Genomic DNA, 22,532 nt, shown 5'->3' with positions numbered 1-22,532 from the left:
CCATATGCCTAAGGGAGAAGCCGGGGTAAAATTTCTAAATAAGAATTAGTGCTAGAATAATAAAGAATGATGTTGATCTCTTCAGGGCTTTGATTCTACTGGCTAGATGGCGGAAAGACTGGAAAGCACTTGCAGTTACTGTAACGGAAGAAGGAAAAAACAAGCATGTAACTTGGAAAGATGGAAACCTTTGTTGCATGAACCATAAAATTATTATTTCCAAGAATATGTTTGCAACTACATATATTATCCCAAGTTTCCCAGTCATTAATAAATACTGTTCTTTTTTCTACTTTATCATGGCCTTGGAGTAAACAGGACTTTGTTCTGGCACACTGCAGCAGTGTGAAGTAACTGTTCCATTTTTCCAGCTTCCCAAAATTGGCTTTCTTTTGCAAGCACAGCCAACTGTGTGGACTATGCACTGTACAACCATGTCTGACATCGTGTATAGCAGTCTTATCCTGTGCTTCTGTAGCCTTCAGTTCCTCATAAAGTTCCTAATTCTGGAAGCACCCTTCTTTAGGAAAAGTGCACAAGTATTTACTGGTCTGCTGTCTTGAATTAGCATCTAATAACACTGCTACTCAAGAACAACAGATTAGTTCAGCAAAGTTCATAAATATATATCTAGCTGAAAGCAATGGAGCTACAATTATGCTTGAAGTTAGAAATGGAATTAAATTTCCTGCAGCGTTTGTTGAATCAAAATGACGTACTCGTATAATCAGTCTTTGACTTCAACAGAGATTGCTATAAAAATCAAGTTTTATTATATCTTTCAGTTGCAGAATCCAAGCCTACAAAAGGCTAGATCCTGCAAAGTGCTGGTCACTCAAATGTACTACAATATGTGTTTAATAATGCTGGTGCACAATGTAAGCCCACTGGAGGGCCAAGCCTCTAGGATACTCTGGGAAGCCTCTCATTTACTCTGAGCCAATAAAGCATTGCTGTACTCTCTTACTCTGTAAAATATCATCTCCATTAAATATAACATATTTGACAACCAGAAGCAGAGCTTTAAAAAGTATTCTACTTAAGTAGCTCAAATCTCTTTGGGTATGCTTGGTTGTTATTGGCTTTCTCTTTTTTTTTTTCCTTGTTTGTTTTTTTACAATTTGCTGTTTTACAACTGAAAATCATTAAGATAAAATATCATCTTATTTTTCTTCCAATGGTCTTAATTTACGCATTGGACCACACTTTCCATATGCTTAGCTTATTGGCTGGCTGCACAACCAGGAAAAAAGAACTATTCAAATTTTTAAAGGTTTAGATTTTTAATTGAGCATTTCCCTTAAAAAGGCTTTTTTTCTGAAGTCAATTTACTCAGTTTTTGTAACTTTTTGAATATAAAATTCACTGTGATAATTTAACTCCACGTTAATACAAAAAGTGGGCAAGAAAACTGATATTTTTAACATTCATTTAAATACTTCTTGCATTGCACTGCGCTTGCTCTGCATTTCCTCTAATCTGTATGAGAATATAATTACTCAAGTGGCATTATTCAGCATAATGACCAGATTATGTCTTACCTGATGGCATATGTAGAAGCCGTACACATTAGGAATAATACTAACACCATAATGACTCCAGTCAGACCTGGAACTGAAACAAACATAGGATGATTTACATTTGAATTCTCAAGAGTTATATTTGTCTCTTATGACCTTTTAAGGCAGTGGAATTAGAAATACAATTCATAATTCAATCAAGCTCTTTCATGTATTTATTTCTTGCTGAGAATTCATTTATCAAATTACTATAGAGCACTTGGTACAAAGCAGATATATTTCCCACCCTCTCAGAGAAAAACTACCTTTTCCTTGTATTTGACCGTGCATCACAAATTTCCTATTAGTCTTTGCTCCTGTAAACCTTTGCTCATAAACATTTGTCTCTAAGCAGGTAACTAAGAACAAATCCTCTCTCTGTTTTCTGTGAGATTTCAAAGCTTGTATAGTCAGTCTTTTTTTATTTCCAAACCTCAAACTCTCTAGAACACTACAATTAAAAACCTGTTGAGGGAGAGAATTTCAAGCAAATCAATTTCTATGCAAGCTGTCACTGTAATTGTTTGCCAACCCATTTCATCCTGCAATGAGAAAGAGACTGAAATTATTCTCTGTGGCATTGTATCATGCTTGAAATTGTTGCCTATAGAGGAAGGTCTGTGAGAGTGATCTACAGCCAGCATTTGACAAGAAAAGGTTAAAATCATTAAGGTTTGGACTCATCTGCTCAACTCGACTCCCATATCAGAGCTAGGCTATCCTGCGCTGCTGTTTAAGTCAAAGGAGAGAAAAAAGTATTCTAGGGCATGATTCAACTCATCCTGAAGTAGAATACTGCCCCAAAGCACAGCAAACCATTAGCCTAAAGATAAATGGGAAAAATCCCAACCAGAGTTAGAACTTTCATGAGAAGCATCTCATTTTCAAAACTATCATCCCAGGAATTAAGAATCTAAATTAAGAATTGAGAACCTAAAAGCCATGGTTTCATTCCATCAAAATATTTTACTTCTTGAGGAATGTAAACTGTTAAAAGTTTTTAAGAATAGTCCTGGTCACCCTAAAAGCCATGTGCTTAGTTTTAAACAAAGTTAGTGAGGCCAATCTCCATGTGTTACGTTAAGTAAGTGTCTTTATAGTGTCAGAATCTAAAGATCTTTCACACTTTTATGGAAGTAAATGTCAAAGATCCACCGATATTAATGGTCCAGGATCTTTTTTGTGATCACATCCTACAGATATGAACAAGTTAATTTTTTTAATAATTATTTGTGATTTTAGACTCTTCAGTGTTGAAGACACAATTTGAGATCTGATTTTTTTATACACTTCTCAACATCCATTTGCTGAAAAGTCAGATGCTGGAAATCTAATACATCCCAAATTACTACTCAGTTTTACAAACTCTATGAAAAATCCTGGTTCTGCAATCAATGGACATTTTGTCATGGATTTCATAAGAAACAGCATTTCATCCTTTGGTGGAAAGGTTACAATTAAAAGCGGTTACAATAAAAATTGTGATTACAACAAAAATTGTGCATTACTTCTGTTGCCTCTTTCTTCGTTTATTCTTTCTAAACCCAGCTGTTGATGCAATCTGCAATCAATACCTCCCTGACACAAATGCTTCCAATCCAATTGCAATGCAGTGCTTGAGCCAGCTTCCCACATTGTCTCTCAAGCCACAGCAGGTCACCTTTTAAATCCAGTTCTCAAATTCTCTTCTTCAAACTGTAAGCATCAAATAACCCACAACCCTGCCCCAATTCATCCATTCATTTTTATTTATTTTTTTCATCTCCTCCCTCTCCCTGTCTCTCTTTTGCTTCACTAACTATAATCTTGAATATTTATGCCTCCCACAGTTATCCTCACACCCTTATGCAAGGAGGTTCCTTCCTGGACTGATCTGTAAAGCTATCACACTGTAAATGCTTCCAGCTCTTCCTTATTCCATCTCTCCATTGTCGTAACAAATCAGCTAATAAATCTAGTCCTGAACTGTTTGGGAAGAGGACCATGTTTTTGCTTGTTTGTACAGCGCCTAGTGTAGCAAAATCTTGGTCCCTGCCTGGGCACTCCCACAGTACAAACAATAATTACAAGTCATCGGGATAGGAAGTGATCCAGGTCATCGTACATTTAAGATGACTTGGAACCATCCTTTTTGCAACAATGCGCTCACATTTTCAAAAACATTCGCAACATTTTCCTGACTGCCTGCAGGTATAAAGAGTTCCTCCACCTTGCAGGTCTACACAGATCTCAAGGTGTCTCCAGAAGTTGGGACAATATTTGATGGGCATCTGCACTGGTTCTTCATCCCAAGTCTTTCTTCATCATCCAAGGTATTAGATATAATCTTGCTCTCCCTCTCTTTTACTCCTTCCTATCCGAGTTACCCTCTTCCAGCTCCAACTCCACCACTGATTTGCTAACTACAGCAGATATCCCACCTACTTCCAGTTAGGATTTAACTTACACCTCAATTTCTATCATTTCACTTTCGTATTTCCTCTGCTCTTAACTGATCTGAAACTGGCTCAATGTTTTCAGAGAGCAGTTTCCCACTGACTGCTAAGCCTAGTAAACCTGCTGAGACTGACAGATCCAGAACCCCATTCAGCAATCCAAATTCACTGCTATTTAGCTTGATTCCTTTGGATCTTGGCCTAAAGGCTACCAAGCCAATATTTCAACATTTGATCTAATTAAAGGTGAAAGAGAGATGACATCAGAAAGGATCTTTATCTGTTTGAGAGGAACTACAGTTCAGACTTGTGTCTACTCCTCCACACCTAAATATTCCTTTCTGAATTCCTGCACCTGTCTTTGCTTATTTAATTTTTATGAGTACTGAAGCCTGATTCCTGTGTAACAGTGTAGATTGCTCTGAAGTCAAATCAGCCCTTAAATAAACCAGCTGAAGCAAGCAGACTGCTTTTTTGTTATGTTCCTTTTTCTAGAAATTGGATCATTTAGGAATTTGGTTTTAACATTATGCAGAATCTCTGTTTGAAACTAACGATTTTCCACTGACTCATCTGTGGAACAACAGCTTTGAAGATGTTGCTCATCTTACTATAGGGGCTTATGTAACTCCTCCCTCCCAACTATTGGATAAGCAAACCCACATTGTATTAATACAAATAATACAGCTCAACCTAGCTGAGTTATAAGAAACAGAACATACAAACACAGGATCAAAATGTTTTGTCTAGTGAATGACGATGAGAAGCAGCAAAGTTTCTCATTCAGTTTCACAACAGACTTACCAGTAGCAAAAAGAAGTTTCCTTGGGTCCTGAAAAACAGACAAAAATGTCAATATATATGATTTTATGTCCACATGAATAATGTAATAATAATAAATAACTCATAAATCTCATGTGCTTGATAGCATAAGCAATCACTAACTCTGCAGGAATTAATGTGGTATTTTGGTAACAGATTACATTGACTGCTATTCAACATAAACTAAACCTTTAGCCTTTGCATTCCCCCAGTGAAGAAAATTCTAATCTGTTGTGAAAAACCGAGATTCAGATAATTTTACAGCTATTTACTTTTGAAAGCCTAACTTCACTCAGTTACCTCATATCTTTGGGAGGACAGAGGGCAGCAGAATATAGAGAGCTTTTGAGTTAAATACAAGACAAGCAGTGATCATTTTGCTGCCAACTACGTCAACAAGAGACTTGCAGTAGGTTCCAGTGAAGCAGGACTGAACACAAAGGAGACGACAATACTACATATGAAAAGGTGGAAGTAGAGAAGATCTTTGAAAAGGGTAAGAGGGGATACATCAGCCCCACAGAAACTGCCTTACGCCTCCTTAGTCCTAAATCTCTTGAGGTTTTATCCTCATTTTAGAAAAAAAACCTTTTTTTAACTGGAGGTAAAATGTAATGAGGGGAAGTGGGCAGTTTTCATATAGGTCAGGCAAAACTAAGCTTCCCTCTCCCTGACCCTGTCCACATTCAAACATGTAGATTCACTTCCTCCCACGTACAGAAGATGACAGTAATTATCCAGACTAACCACAATTACTAAATCAGTTAGGTAGAATTCATGGACAAGGATTCAAGAGCTAAAATCCAGGATGTTATGATATCCAGGATGTTATGATCCTAGAGTTCTTAAAAATTTGTTACTATCTCCACTCTGTATAGTGAAATTCCTAAGACGGCTTAGTACAGGCTGTCATACATACTCTGGTATGTTCTTGCCTGAGGTAAACTCCTGCCAATGTTCCTGATGAGGTTAAGTCTATTTGACCACTCCAAACATAGTCAAGACAGTTGAGTTCAATCCAGAACCTCAACAGAACAGTTGATGTTGGTATGTCTATCTTCCATATAATAGCTCACTGATTAGATCATTCACCCAAGGAGTGGGAGACCTTGGTTGTAGGTCCTTATGAGTCTTGGCTGAGTCAAGCTCTCCTTTTCCAGGAAAAGATGCAGCTGGGATCAGGTCATTCTAAATCTTTCCCAGTGAAGTTGGTAGAAAAGAAATGCAGACTTGAGATTAGAATGAACAGAAGCAAAAGAGAGGCTGATTGTAGCCCAGCAGAGAAAACGTCCTGGACTCTGGTCTTACTCCTAAAATCTTCTAGTAACTCTCCAGTGTGAAATGCACTGGAGAAGGGACTAGAACTCTGGTATGTCCTCAAGAGATCTGCATCATGCCAGAAAAGTCATCCAAAGTATTTCATAAGTAAAAGTCAGCTTCCAGCATCTCATGCAGATGACTAATTCCAACTCTTAACATACATGCTACAATTCCCAGTGCAGGTCATCAGCAGTTTAAAAGTGCAAAATCAGTCTCAAATCTCATTATCCTCTAATCCTCAGTGTATGTCACATAGCACTATATACTCAATACTGCAACTGCAGAACATATTTTTCTAAAACAGCTGCAGAACTGGCTCAACAAGGGCCACCCAAAGAACAGAGAGAGAAGCTGGAAAAAGAAGTGCAAGGTGGAACAACATGATGACAGAATTCTCCACCTCACAAACCAATAGGTATGGATTATGCTGTCTTAAACAGAATGGGTATTAATATACGCTTGTCCAGAGGAGGAAATAAAATCCACAACAATCCCTGTGATGTTGCGTTTTCAGTGCACAGAACCAGTAGCACTGTATAGGCCACAGAATGGATCACACAATGGAATTGGATATACAATTAACTACATATTTAAATTATACTTTTTAAAGCAAAATATAAAAGGATGGATGGCTTACCTCACCACGATAGTTTGCCACATTTAGTGCCAGAAAGTCTTCACTGTAGTTCTCAGAGAAGTTAAGAGCATTCACCAGATGAGCAGCAACATGTAAGACTAAAAATCAGAGTAAAGCTGAAGTCAGTAAGCAGGAGGTAGATGTTGTTCTGAACTACTGAAGAAAAGCAGCTGCCCAGTTACCCAGCTATAACCACATCCCCTGCACGGGATGCATCCGTGCCTAAAGATATATATATATATATATATATATATATATATATATATATATATATATTAAGTAAGTCAGACAGATATTTGTGGCACAAAGTTTTACATATGTTAAGATATTTTTTCACTATAGAAATCATTTCTGTTCTGCATTGTTCAGCTGGGAGACAAAGAAAGATGTCCACCAAAGAATGCTACTACTTCACTAAATGGTATATTTGTCACCACTGCTCCCTTTTCTGCAGATAAGTCTTTTCCATTTCTAGCACCCTGCTTCTTCACTTATATTCCTAAGGTCATGTGTAATGGCAACTTTTAACCTGATCTTATTTACCTGTCCTTTTAGAAACTGGAATTCTAAGGAAAGCCTCAGCACTGAAATGTCTACAGGTTTTAAGGAAAAATAAAAACCACATACATCTGAGAATGCATTCACAATTTAATGCAGGGAAGCACAGAGCAAGACTACCCCCAAATGTACTGTACAAGAAAAACCATAAAATACTGCTTTGTTTAATGTATTTCCAAAACGAGCTGCTGTTCATCACAGTAAGATCTTACCTGAAAAGATGCATATTGTAATACCACATGTCACATGAAAAGTTTTACTTTTATCTAGCAGCCTTCTGGTTTTCCTGCTGGCAACCTAATAAGAGAAGAATTCAAGCAATCTCTCTTCTAAAACAAAGCAAAGAAAAAAAAATACTAACAGCAACTGAGGTGATTTAATAGCAACATCAGATTTTACTAGGTTAAATGACCTTGCAAGCACAATACCAAAATTTAAACACAACAGGATCAAGACAATGAGGCAAATTCAAGGTCTTGATGAAGAAATTACAGCTGATTCAATATTACATAGATGTGAAAAACCTATAAAGTGATGTCTCCTCTTGTCTTAAAATTTATGAATTCCATCACTAATCATTAAGAGTCATTGATTCTTAAGTGAGCCAGAACACAGGGACAGAGACCTATTTATATTTGAATACATATGTGTATCTTATAGATGTCATATTTTATATATAAATATATATATACACACACACAGATATTCCCCAAAAGCATTACTTCTATTTCTGCCAAAGCAACTGGTGAATCACAAGCAACTAAAATTATTTAAAGAATATGGATGTGGAAAGCAAACCCTCTTAGCTTAGCCAGGACCTTTGTTTCTCCCATGATAACTAATATATCAGGTTGGACGATACCTGCACTATGCAGGCACATATTGCATAATTAATAGGGACATAACATTTTTTCTATTATTTTTTAAACTAAAAGGACTTTCTTCTTAACTGCTGTTCTGAAGTTGGTGCTTACCTTCTGAGATCCTCGGAGGAAGGCCAAGAGAACACGGCACATTGGTAAAAGGACCAAGCAGCAGTTGAGATTGAGGACAGATGCTGAAGCTCTGCTAATACACAATCCTAGCTGAACAAATACAGCAAGAGTTAGATTATTGGGAGAAGAGGTGATGCAACGGTTCAAATGCCAGTATTAAACCTCCTTTTGTTTCCTTTGAACCTGAACAGCTCCCATGTCCTCCTGACTCATCGAACTAGTGGATTTCATGTTTTACATGTACTAGAAAAACAACTGTACATATGGCATGCTATCCTTTTCTCTGGAGAGGAGCATTTTTCCCCCTTGCATCAGTTATCAGAGCAACTTTTCAAAATGAATTTTGTTTGTATGACAGGACTGGTTTTGAAGGATCCTAAAGGAGTAACTAAAAACAGTCCCTAAAGGAGTTAAAAGACGTGTTGCTATCATCCCTGGAAAGAAATGAAGCAGAAAGGTTTTTCTCCTGATTTTCTGTGATTGTATTTTGATGAAGTTTCTTAAGTACTCTGTAGCAGTTCCCTGTCATTCACAACAGTTTCTTCCTAGCCACATGAAAGAAGGGGAATAAAACTGAGACATCAGCTGATTTCATCATTAGTTTAATCCAAATATCACTGAAACTGATCAAAAAGCCTGCATTCAGCTGAATTGCACCAGGCTCAGGCTACTCAGAAAGAGCAGTGCTAATACCAGTAGATGACAACTTTCCACTGAAAGAACCAATATCCTCATCTGTGCTCATAATCATATGAAACAAAACATATCCAGGGCCACAGTGGTGTCTGCTCAGAAATCACCTGAGAGCTCAAACAGACATCAATAAGTAGGGAAGAGGAATAAATATATGAACAACCTAGACAGCCACTTAAGTAAAATGTAATGATTTTCTGGTAAACAATCTAGAAAAAGATGTAAAAAAAAAAGAAAAAAGAGTCAATTAAACTGAGATGATTATATTGTTTCAAGGATTGTTAGAGCACTTTTACAGAACTCCTTATCCATTCACACTATTCAGTGCCATTTCTGGACCCAAAGAAACCAGGTTTTCTTCAGCTGACAACCTCAGTTTAACAACTCAATAGCTGGGAACTTTAATGAAATCTAATTTCACTAATGCTTTTACTGGTATATTTGGAAATTATATAATTAGAACAAAAATACTTGTCAAATAAATGAACAAAGCACACCTTAATGTCATAAACCCTGTATTTTGTTATCTTATTATATTCTCTCATTCATTTGTGAATTCTAAAAGTTATCAACTTGCCATTGTTCTCCTACTTGTTAGGATGAATTAACATTTTACTAGCTTTTATAAAAGATGCTTTTAGACTGTCAACAGATTTCTAAAAAGATATTTCTACGATGTTCTCTAAAACCTAAGTTTTTCAACCTCGAAAAAATGAATAAAGAACTGTTGAAATACTGTAAGATAACTCAAATGCTGCCAAGGTATTTGAATGTTGTGAATATACACAAGTTATATATTAAAAGTTACTACAGATGTATCACTTTTCCAAAATTAAATTTTATGCCAAAAAAGAGAACATTTGTTATTTCTCAGAGAAAAAAAGAAATAAATGAAACGTTTTCATTATATTCTTAACTTTCCTATCAAGATGAAGAAGAAACAAAATTGGAGAGAAACAAAGAGGTTTTATTTATTTGAAAATTTATTTTTTTGCAAAAATTATTACAAAAGCCTTTTAACTTTAAAAAATGTAGTTGTCATTCCTTGTTTTTTATTTACTTAGCTATGCCACAGAGACGGATGAATGTATAAGCTAGTAAAGAAAAAATAAACAAAGTAACTGCAATTCAGCAGGCCTAGCAAGATCCCAAGCACAATGGTATGACAGGAGCACAAAACATCAAAACCACCACACCCCAAAGCATCATTTCATATAACAGGGGAAGACAGCTTTGACAAATTGCCTGCTTTCAGAGTTTATAACACACATACCCCATCCTCTCTGCAGTACATCCAGGCACAAAATCAGTAGACAAACAGAAGGTGAAGATGTGCACCCTATCTGAAGTATCCAGCTCTCCACCTGTGCCCCCTTTCTCCTTTGGCACTTTGCATTATTCAGTTAGGCCTAAGTACTAGGGCCTCACCAGACATTATGAGTTTCTACAGCACAAAGTAGTCATAAGGGCACCTTCCCTCAAGATTTTGTCATGAGAAGTAGGAGAGAGTACCCTAGAGTGTGTGCTCTGCCTTGCTCTCTGCCATGTAAAAGGTATGATCCCTGCAGAACATCCAGTGAGCACATCCCACAGAAGGTGCACCAAGCAGGACTTTCGTAATGGAGGAACTAGCAATCTACTGAGTTAAAGAAAATAGGACTAGAATGAACCACGCCATCTAGTCCATTCCCATTCTACAGCCCTCCTCCACTATTTCTTCCAGTAAAGAAGTTAGAAGTTAGTCCTTTTTTTCTTACACAGAATCTGCTTTGCTTCTATTTTGTGTTACTTCATGCACTGTTAACATGTATAACGGGAAAAGTTTATTTCCTACCCTGCAGTAGCAACTCTTCAGATATTTGACAGCTATTAATCATGTCTTTCCTCTTCAGTTTTCTCTCCTACGGACTAAACAAACTCAGTTCTTGCTGTTCTTCGCTCACAAGTCATATTCTTTGAAGTTTAAATCATTCTCTCTCTTTTTCTCTGGACTCCTCCAATTGCTCCAGATCTTTCTGTAAGTGCAATGACTAAAGCCGAGCACCAACTACAATGACTACAACTTCAGCAACAGAGCTGAGATTTTATTAGTACTGAATACTGAATGTCACTTTCTGCTTCAAAGTGTGATTAAAAAAGAAAAAGTGAATAACCACAGTAAATACTTCTCTATCCTTTCCTACATTAGCTTAAAGAGACTTTGGAGCATCATTAAATATTTTTGGACTATCAGAGAAAACAGCAATACCATTGAAATGATTGGACTCAATGACAAGTAAAATGTCTCTATAATGTGCAGCCTAGATATACAACACTGTCTCTATTTTCATTAATTATTTTTCCTATAAAGAGGAGCTAAAAATGAGCTATACACCTCAGAAAAGCAATAACTTCAAAAGCATGGTCATTAAAAGCATATAAACATTTTTATTAGAGCTTGCTGACGGGTTACAGAATTCTAGTGATTAAACGAGCATGGCATGAAAAACACAAGAGTTATTTAGAATCAAAGTTTATGCAAAACCCAGAAGTTAGCTGAACTACTCTTGTAGCTCTTGACTAACATCCAAAAGCTGAAGAATGTCACCATATAGTTAATAAGTAAACCAATTCAAAAAAATCTAATAATTTCTATTATATGACCCACATGATATGAGTTTCTCAAGAATTTTTGTTGTCTTTGAGTTTAAACATACACCAGGCAAGGCAACAGTTATCCAAGACTATTTTTATTGAGCACAACTATTCTTCTTGCAAAACTTCAGCAAAACACTCTAGTTCGGATTAATGTGGAATAGAGTTATTTCTATGTTATACATTATTAAACAAATGAAATAACTTCTTGTAAGTTATAGGTAAAATAGGTAAAATGCCAAACATTTTAACTGGTACAAAAAACTGAATCAACTATAATGAGCAGATAAAGCTTAAGAACAGCCTTCATGCAGTTCTTCAAGACCCTCCTCAAACCCAAGGAAGAAGGAAAGGTGGCCAGAGAATTCTCATTTTCAAACTAGCTTTACTGAGTCACTTTTTTTTTTTTTTTAATCCAGCCTGGTTTGTCCATCACTAGTTTTGTGTTACTTGCCAGGCAATCCCCTTTTTGAAGAAATAACTACTGTTTCAACTTCATTTCATTGGTGATGTAACACCCATAGTCTTTGTGTACTGAACAACTCACAACATGTATCTTGTAAGAAGCAATGGATGGCCAAGGGAGGGAGCAGTAAAGGGAGGAGAAGGAGCATTACTGACCCTCCACTGAAATACATGTTTTTATGCTGCAGTGAGGCCGTCAGTCTAAGAAGCTACCCTACTAACTTTGCTTTGTCTTTTTCTAAGTCATTATTTAATAAATATTTATTCATATGCAATTCCTATGGAAGAACGCCGTTATATTAATTCTAATTCAATGCTATAAGCATCAGTGCAAAGGGGTAGGGGAAAGAGCAGGAAACGACTTCTCAAAAAATGCAGGACACTTCTAGGAAATGTAATTCAAATATTTGGATACAAAATGTCATAATTGTTCACTAATGGTTAGTTTTAAGGTTTTACTCTGAAGAAATAAAATTGGACACTTTGCTGCAACAATGAGCAATTCAAAAACAATGGTAAAGAAATACATTTAGCAATGCTTAGAATCACAGTTCATGCAAGATCCAGAAGTATAACAGAGTACTAGTTTGCTCTTACTGTATATCCAAAGGTTTAAAATATCGCCATGAAACTAATTCTTTCCAAATGGCTTCCAAACAGTCTTTTTCTATACTTCCTTTGCGTTGCCTGGGTGGCACAGTAACAAATTAACATAGTGGATTGTTGGATTTTTAAACAATAGTAGAATGAAATAAGTTTTTTTTTTTTTTTTTTTTTTTTGCTCCAAGGCAACTCGGTGGTTCTACAAGGGAATATATATATCCTCAATAACTAGCTAAGAAATGAGAGAAAAATAATGTGAAATTGCTTCAAGAGAGTCAAAAAGGCAGAAAAATCCACTCCTAAAACATCTGCTGGACACTCTCCTTCATCATCTTCATTATAATCAAATCTAAGCATCTGACAACCTCTTTCTGTGCTTTGCATACTCAGTACAACACATGCTATTATTCCACTTTATGGAGGGGCGTTTAATGAAGCTATCTTTATTTTAAGCCCTGCCAGTGTTGGACTACTACGGGAAACCTGCATTATTCAACCAAAGAAATATTTCAGCCATAATTGAATTCTGTTCTCTACAGAGTCTTATGCCATGATCATCAAAGAGGTAAGAACAATGATATCAACAGCACTTGGTATTTTTACCACTAGTCTATATAATATAGTGGTTAAAAATCCAGCAATCATTTGATGTATTTCTACTAATATGTTCACTATGACAGTTGCACAAAAAGTTCTGCAAAGGTGGAGGTTCTCCCATAAACATTAGAAGCAACAGAGCACTGGAACAGGATGCCCAGGGAGCTTGTAGAGTCTCCATCCTTGGATATATTAAAAAGCCATCTGGATAAAGCCCTGGACTATGTGTTTTAGGTGACCCTGCTTGAGCGGGGGGGGGGACTAGATGATCTCCAGAGATCCCTTGCAACCTCAACCATTCTGTGAGTATAGATGCCTTTCACAGGATCACTGCCACTTGGGCCAAAGAAAAAAGAAAGCAAACGTAAGAACTACATGATGCAAAAACCAAGTTCTTTATTGGCTCATAACTGAGAATAATCTTACCAATGATGGGCTGTCCAGGAAAGACAGAGATGAAGGAAAAAAATGTTTTAGCAAATATAGCAAAAATCTATGAAGCAAAGAGAAGGCAAGAAGAGATCTGCTTCCAAATCCAAGGGGACTATCAGGATAAAGTCTGGTGGACTAAAACCCTCAGTCTTCACTAGGACATTCTATATATACATATTTATGCAGCTTCCATAGCAATATAACAATCAATTGGTAAATATTTTCCCTACATGTAACACCTTAAAGAGCAAATCTCAAATACTCTAGTTACAATACAATACAATAGTTATAGTTATAATACAATAGGCTAAATAGTCTAGCTATAACATGATTAAATAACTAAAAACAGGACATTAAAGAAAATAAAGGCTCAAGATACACAGCTCCCTTCAAAGCTTGGATGTGTGGGGAAACCAGACTGCAGTGTGTTTGCACAAGGATCAGTGAAAGTAGAACTTGGCTTCAATTTGCAAAATCTTTATCATCACGATAAACTAGCAAAGAGACAAGTGCAACTTACTGGAACATCTGGAATATATTCCAAGCAGTAAATAAGGAAGATATCAATGTAAGGTACAGCAATGCACAGTAAGGAGGTAGCAATTGTATAGCTAAAAAAGTCAGGAAGCGCTTTCCTTTCCAATCCCATTTGCAGTTATGCAGTCCTTTCCCAAAGGGACCCTTCTGTGGAAGAATTTTCTTCACTTTGGTCTGAAACCCAGAAGCTTATCTCTTCCATTAATAACCATTTGACTACATTAAAGTTATTTGAGCACAGACTAGAGAGGAAAGAGGGAGAAAGAGCCTTTTATGCCATGACAAAGAGTCCAAAGTTTTTCCTGTTCTTGGGGAACTCAAGCAACAGATAACAGGTATTCAGTTTAATGCTGTTATAAGCAATATTTCAGTCCTATAATAAGACTAGTACTAAACATGGGACTGAATTTGTTGGTCAGATGCAAGCAACCTTGTTGGAAAAAATAGCCAAGCTAATGTGAAGAGAGAAAACCGGCAGTTTGCAAGGAAATGAATTATCTATGACTGAGCAGATATAAAACTTCCAACAAAGAAAATGTCAGAGTCATGTAAGGAATCTATTAATCTTCCTTTCTGTAATTCAAGCCTACTACATCATGTCTGTATCTACCATGAACATGGAGAATAAAATATTCCTTTCCTCTTCCCCTAGTCTTTTATGTGTAATTAGTGCCTGTTCTCTTCTTTAGGCTAAACAATGCCAAAAGTTTACATTTTCTGATTAAATCATGAAAAAATGAGATTCTTTATCTGAATTGTGTTCCTGAACCAGAGGCAGTGAAAGTACTTATATGGTAAGACTATTATTTGTCGTGTTACAAGCAATTATGTATCCAAAGACAATACTTCAAGGTTTTTCAAGGCAAAAGTATTGGGAAGGGGTTTACATCCCCAAGGTTCTGCTTTAACTTACACAGCAAGAATCATAGATTTGTTCAGGCTGGAAAGGACCTTGGGAAGTCTGATCTCCTGCTCCAGGCAGGTTCAAAGCCAAACTCAAACTAGTTTGCTCACAGTTTTGCCCAACTGGTTCTTGAAAACCTCCGTGGATGGAGCTTACACGCCAAAAGGAGTTCCTAATCTCCTCAGCAGGACTCAGATTTTCTCAGTAGATCTCAAACTGAACAAAGTGGTGATGGCTGACACAAGATAAGCTTACCCACTAAATTTTGTAGTGTACAGGATGCCTAAAAACCTCCTCCTAGCTCTTCAATGCCTTTGACTCCTGTTGTATTTTTCTACAGCTTTCTCCTCTTTAGGCTAAACAATGCCAAAAGTTTACACTTTCTTATTAAATCATGAAAAAATGAGATTCTCACCACACACCCACAACACAGCAGTGCAACTATCACCATTTTAAAGGCACAGAATTAAGGATCAGAAAGATTGACTGACATATTTGAGTGAGAGTTAGGTATCTAAACACTTTTTAAAATCCTGTCCTAAGTGCCTTGCTCAAGGTCATAGAGGACAGAAATGGCAAAGAATAAAACTGAGCTTCCTTCTCATGTAGAAGGTTATTCTCCCTCAGCAACCACTGAAGGAAAGAATAATCTCACTCTCTTCTTTCTCACATCAGAAAGAAGAGAAATGGCATAAAAAGATTGCAAAGAGTTGACTATATCCAGGATATTCAGTCCAATATTGTATTTCATATCATAATCTGATTTTCTACAGCTATTCTTCTTGTTCTCCATCCCTGTTACTTGGTAAACAATAAAATTATCTGTGGTATATCTTTCAGAGCTCTAGTTCTTAAGGAGGTTTTACTTTATCATAGCACACGAAGAGCAAAAACTCCTCAGCACATCTCACTAAAAACCAAGAGTTCTGGTTTTGTTTTGTTCTTTTTTATCAAAAATTTACAAAAAATGTCATTCTCTTTTGCCCTTAATTGTTGACTGCCTGGAAAAGGAGCAAACTTTTAGGAAAGTAACTGTAAAATAATTCATCCTCTTAAGACAAAAAAAAGAACCCAACTGTTGAATTATAAAAAAAGATTTTCCACCTAAATGTCAAAAATTTTAAACATCACGAAATGGCACACAGTGACATTGCATGCCACTCATCCTCCAGAAAGGAGATTGTTTACAGAGATGGGCCATGAAATGGTCAGTGGCTACACAGTGCAATGTAGAGAAAGAAGAGGAGCAAAAATCCCCATGGAATATAATAGCAGCTGTAGTACGGCTGTGCTTGTTCTCTGTTTCCTGAAGAAACTACAATCAGGTTCAGTTTTCCAACCCTTGCAAAACATTTTGTATAATTTATATACACATACAAATATATTTAGGAGAAGGGAGGAAGCTAACTTCAAAATCTACAAATTATATTTAAACAAAATGCAAAAAGTAAAGTGCAAAAATCTTTTACCATTTTTAATGTTTGCAAAGTTTTTAAATCAGTTTCAGAACTTTGACTAAAAGTATATTTTAGACTTAGCTTTTCACTTTCCTCCTCTCTTTAAATAGTCTTTTGATTCCTTTGGTGTATTTCCACAATTGCAGACACTGTCTTAGATGGACTCAAATACATGGCCTCCTGGTTCTTAATTATTGTTCAAGACAATGAGGCTGATGCTTGAATCATCTCGCAGGTTCTGAACCTGCAAGCCTGACTGTGTTATATTATTTTCTATGTTTCTTTCATAGTATAAGTGTAAGAAAACCCCTCAAGAGGCTGGTACAGGGTGAGTGACTTCTGAATTGAGTGGAACTGTGCTGATTGATACCAGCTGACAATCTGGCCCAACGTGTTGACCCAAGAACATTTGCTTTTATAAACAAGCCACTTGCTCTGCCGGAAGCAAAAACACTTTTCAAATGGATGCATGGGGCTGCAAAGCCATTACAGATGGTAAAATTAAACATGTTTTCATACTTTTTCTATCTAAAAGTCATCATAAACTATTCAAATATTTTCATTCCCTTTGTTTTGCACTACTGGCTAAGATTCATTTCTTGAACATATCTGAGTCAGCCATAAGAAGAAAAAAGAGTCAAGTTCACAAAAACTTATGTAACTGGCTAGGTATGGCAATGATATCAGTCATATGAAAAAATATATCCTGGGTCTACCAAAGCTAAAACCCAGAGGGTTAGTATGGACACTATCTGTGTTTTAGTCCTGTGTCAACTTGTCATTGAAATCCATTCCAGATTATGACATGCTGTTACAAAACATTATGCTACTCATCCGCTTTTTCCTAGATTCTAAAATTCTGAGCAACTCCAGAGCATTTTTCAGAAAATTTTTAACTCTTAATCTATCCCTTTGGACAGATGTCATTTCAAACAATTGCAACTAGATAGTTATTATCTATGGATAACCTCACAAAGCAGACCTATGTATCGCCCCCCCAAAACTATCTTTTGAGGGTTTTTTGGTAGTGATAGATGTTGCTAAAACAGAATAATCAAGTCTCCATTAAATTCAGATTCTGAGACTTTGTTTTTACAAAGCAGAACTAAAATTAAATGGATTACAATCATTTACACAGAACATTGGACCTATGAAGATGACAATTAAATATTGAAAAGAATTAAGGCTTAGCCAAAGAGTTCCTTCAGCAAATATGTATGATAATAACTGCATTAGTAAGAATTTGCCAAAAAGAACCCATAAGTTTGGCTAAAGTTCTGATGACAAAGTAGAGCTCCAGTCGTCTGTTGGTTGTGTTTGTGTTCCTGTGAGCCTGCCTGCAGCTGGGAGCACGGTGAGGGAAGAAGGGAGGGGGAAAGGATAGCTGTCCCACATTTGACCAGCTCTTTTTATTCTCAACATTGTCAATTTTCTACTGCTAAACAACCGTCAACAGCATCCCAGTAATTTCCTACTTGATCTTTCCCCACTCTGCAGAGTTAACAGGTAGTCTGTGTCATCCTTCATTAGCAAATACATTCTATCCCTTCCCTTAGCCAGCATACCAACTTCCAGGGCAAAAAGCAATGTCTGGGTCACTCACCCCTAACATCTGATGCAAATAATAATACTGCTGTCCATGATAATAGAGCAGGAAGGTTTTCCAGAAGAGCCATACATTGAGGGAGAGCCAGAAAAGCTAAAATTAGAAAGATAAGAAACAAGAGATGGTAAGTGAAAGTTACATGTGCAAACTTTTCACATTAATTTCAACCACAAAATGCATATGCATGTAGTTTCATGAAGATTTTGAAATGGAATTAGAAAACAAACTGAATGCATTTAACAAAAAATATTTTAAAATGCTAAAAGTAACAGTCCCTATGTGAGAAATTTTGGCTTTCAGTGAATTTCCCACAACTTTACCTTTATGATGATTTACCTTTATTACTAAGAGCTGACAAAGTCTTCTGCATACATAACATTCCTCTAAACCTTTAGTTACATACTGCAGTCAAAGACGCAAAGGGTAAAAACGAGCAACAAAGAGACAAAGAAAAAGGCAGGAAGAGTATGACCCCCAGGAGGATCTTTCTTCTCCCCCAAACTTTGGCAAAGAGGATCTAACAAAGAGCAAGCACACACCTACACGCGCTGTGTGCCGAGCTCCAGCACGGCACAAACGCCTGCGTTGTCCCCTGGCCATTGCACACACGTGTACCTCTCTGCAAGCAGCACGCGTGGTCCACGCTACCTACGGACCACAGCCCAAACACACGTGCACGTACATCCACAACGGCATATTTCCCTACAGCGCAGAGAAACCCAACACGGAGCACGGCTGGGGCTTCTGCGCCCCCCGCACACGCCCCGGCAGGGGACCGTGCCACGGGTGAGCGTGCAAACGGCCGTGACTGCAGCAGTCAGGCTCCTCTGCGCCCTGCCGCGCTCCGCACGCACCAGCCCCGTCCGCGGAGCAGCACCCAGCCCGCTCGGGGGCTGTGAAGTCTCTCCGCTCCCCGCTCAGGAGCCTTCCCCGGGGAGGCGCCCGCAGCCGGTCAGCACTACAGAGAGGGACCCCGGGGGCAGCATCCTACCAGAAAGAGGTGTTTGCTCCCCTCATTGGCCAGCCAGCTCCTCCAGGACAGAGCCATGGCGCGGGACGCCTGCCGCGGGGGCTCTGCCCGCTTCCCCCACCCCTCGAGCGGCGCTGGCAGGACTTAGAGGGGGGGCGACCGGAGAGCGAGCCCTCCTTTTCAGCTGTGCTGAGCCGGTCCTCCCCTCTCCCCACCCCTCTCCCCCCTCCCTGTCTTCCGGCCCCCGGAGCCTGAGCTCCGGCCCCGCCGCCGTCGGGCGGCCAGGCCCCGGCCCGACCTCGCCGCGCTCCGGGCGCGTCGCGCCGCGCCGCCGCCGGGCACCGGGCCGCGGCCCCGGCCCGACCCGCGGGGCCCCTTTGTCCCCGGCGAGCCCCGCGGGAGCGGCCCCTTGTGCGCGGCGCCGGCGCGGGCGGCGGCGGGGGCGCCCGGCGCTCGCCTCCGACGGGGCTGCAGAGCAGAGCAGAGCAGAGCAGAGCAGAGCAGAGCAGAGCAGAGCAGAGCAGAGGGGGCTCGGCAGCTGCCACCCTGAACGGGCTTGGCGTCGCCCCGGTTCAGTCCCCGCGGGCTGAGCGGGGATCAGAGCGAAGTGGCCTGCCTGGGCCGGCTCCCCGCTCCCCAGCCCCCCACCTGAAAAGCACATTCCCCCCTCAGGAGGAATTTGTCCGCGATACTCCCCCCTGCCCCACTCCCTCCCCGGCTGAAATGTGATCCAGAAGGCAAGGGGGAGTGGGGGAGCAGCAGGGAAGGCAAGTGTACTACAATGCAGCAGAAAACAAAGAGGCTGCCCAGGAATCTACTCTTCAGGCTGTACATTAGGTCCTTGAGAGTTGGGAAGGGCCAGATTCTGCCACTGTGGTTTTGATTCTGCTGCCCCAGGTGTCCCTGGGAATCGCTGAAAGTGACAGGCTCCTGTGTGCGGCACAAGTAACCGAGCGTGCCACCATGCCACCTGTACGGTCACAGCGCATGCAGTCACAGAAAATGGTGCCACAGGCAGCTCCACATCCAGAATTTTTTAAGTTCTGGCTGCTATACTTTGCGACCCTGAACAGTGTTCTTTTTGTGCTGTTCTTCATGGGTGACTTTTTATTTTTTGAGTGGTGTTGCACTGGTTATTGGTTTTTATATTACAAAAAAACTTAAGAAAAAAAAAATGTTGCTAGCAGCTTTTAAATGCAACACCCTCCTGAGTCACCAAGGGAGCTTCCACTCTAAAATGAAGTATTATGATGCACATGGCTGCTCCTTGAGGTAGCAGCAGTAATGACAGCTGACAGCAAAGCAAGGCTGCTTTTCTGTGAGATGCCAAGTCCAAGGGGTAATGCAGCGAAGTCTCATCCAGTCCAGCTTAAGCTGGCTGTCTCTCTCTTACAACTGGGAAAGCTACTATTTTTTATGTGCTTTGTGAGCCATATGCCAGGATCCAAAGAAAAGTGGGGGAAAGTTAAGTGTCATCTTTCTCTAGTCCCATATCAAGATGGAGAGACTGTCTGACCCATATGTAGCCCTAAAAGTAAAGAGTATGAATAGGGTATGGCTTCTGTGAAACTCAGCTGGGGGTACTTTGGCTGTAGCAGCAACCCGGTATCAGAAAGTGGCAGGATTTCTACAGCTCCTTGAGGTGCCAGGTGAAGTTTTGGAACAACAGAGCAAAGGTGCGCAGCTATTTCATACCATACTAACAGCAGAACTAGTGAAAGGGAAAACATGTATTTTGAACTGCAAAGCTCCCCAGAACCATTGTTTGATGTAAAAGCATCTGTAACAACAGAGGAGAAATTACTGTTTATTCATCTTGCTTGCTCTTTCCATTCACTTCCTTGTTTCTGTTGGAACATAGAGAAAAATGGAAGCTGCCTACAGAGAGCCAGATGACGAAACTTATCTAGACAATCATGTCAAAGATGGAATGACAGAAGAAACTTGTATGATATGTCATGCCAAATAACATGGGGCCTTGGCCAAAGCTGAGGCCACAGCAAGCACAAACAAAACCAAAATAATTTGCCCATGCCATATGCTATATCTCAAAATACCCTTAGGAATGTCTCAGAAAAATCATCTTCTGCAGAATTTGACTGCCCACTCACATGAAGCTCATGACTCATGCTCCAGCAACTGTACTTCACTGCCCACTTACCAAGCACTGTAGTGCATGTGGAGCATATGACTCATGCTCCACCATCAACACTGGATTCTACATCATTTCTAGGTACAGAGCAAGGAATGTATTTTTGTAGAAAACATTTCCCTTTCATTCTCCCTGGAAACAACTAAGAGTTTTGAATTAGCATCCCAAGGACAGGCTGGCAGAGATCAGTGCCACACTTTAACACAACTTTGTTCTTCCTCCATAGAAAAGACTGAGTTTGCAAGTAACTAAATCAAGCCAACATAACTTCTGAGGCTTTTCTGGAAGTCTTCTGTCTCCTTTTTCTGTTTTAAACCATCATAAATATATGTTAGCATGTGTTTTAAATTTCTTGGTAAGGACACTAGATATAAACTGAGTAATTAGAAAAGTTATGACTCTCAAACGTCGTTGAGGTGGCGAGAAAAAACAAAATAGAACATGGCCCTCCATCTTGGGACATGGTGCTTTTATTTTATGTGTTTAATGGTATGTTGGTAGCTTGCTTACTTACATTCACTGCAATGCTTTGAAAACCAGCTTATCCCTTCTCTGCTTCCTGAATGTCGTTTTTCAGTTGTGACAGTCTGTGTGCTTTGTCCTACCAGCTGGACAGAACAGTCTCAATGCAGTCAGTCCCCCTTAAAGACTGAGTATGTATATTCTCCGATAAGTTTTTTTCTACTGCATCAGCAAAATGACCCTGACTGTACGCTCACCTTCCAAGTCTACTTCCACTCAACAGCTACTATGCCCAGATCTACACTCCCATGACTTATTCAGACACTGTACAACATTTTGCTGAAGGCCTGTAGTTGATAACACAGAGATGACTTAAAGGGCTTCTGGTGCCTGAATTTTGCTTAAGTACCTCAGAGTGATCCAGAATCAAATCACCTAAACCTCTGGGCATCTAGAAATCTAGGAATATCTTGATCATGCTGTCAGTTCCCACAGTGACTGCACATGGGATGAGCACAACACTGTGTCATTTCAGTCTGGGGAGGTGGCTGGGCTATCTTCTACTCTGTTGCAATCTAGATTTATGTAGACTGACCCTAAATTCTGCTTGCATCCCAGAGGGGGCTGATCCAATATGCCTTCTCAGAGTATCCTGAGTATTTAACACTAAGCTCATAAGAGTAAAGAGGGAAAT

The 22,532-nt window shown here is 39.1% G+C and overlaps 1 protein-coding gene across 8 annotated transcripts in view; it reads right to left on the bottom strand.

The window, feature by feature from the left end:
* NOX4 (NADPH oxidase 4) overlaps positions 1 to 19,441 on the bottom strand; it is a 113,710-nt gene extending 94,269 nt beyond the window's left edge. For 2 of the 8 annotated variants that reach the window (XM_064505148.1, XM_026109136.2), the window contains exons 1-7: positions 18,794 to 19,239; positions 18,252 to 18,347; positions 8,306 to 8,412; positions 7,544 to 7,628; positions 6,774 to 6,871; positions 4,799 to 4,826; positions 1,542 to 1,614 (exon numbers count right to left, since the gene is read on the bottom strand). In XM_064505148.1, coding sequence (XP_064361218.1) covers positions 1,542 to 1,614; positions 4,799 to 4,826; positions 6,774 to 6,871; positions 7,544 to 7,628; positions 8,306 to 8,412; positions 18,252 to 18,347; positions 18,794 to 18,854 — 548 coding nt within the window. In that variant the 5' untranslated portion in view covers positions 18,855 to 19,239. The other 6 variants (XM_064505147.1, XM_064505150.1, XM_026109138.2 and 3 more) reach the window with 6 other exon arrangements.
* Positions 19,442 to 22,532: the final 3,091 nt, after the last annotated feature.

This window comes from Dromaius novaehollandiae, chromosome 1 (assembly GCF_036370855.1).
Source record: "Dromaius novaehollandiae isolate bDroNov1 chromosome 1, bDroNov1.hap1, whole genome shotgun sequence".
Classification (NCBI taxonomy): domain Eukaryota; kingdom Metazoa; phylum Chordata; class Aves; order Casuariiformes; family Dromaiidae; genus Dromaius; species Dromaius novaehollandiae.
Note: the sequence above shows the minus strand (reverse complement) of the source record. Positions and strands in the feature narration are given on the sequence as shown.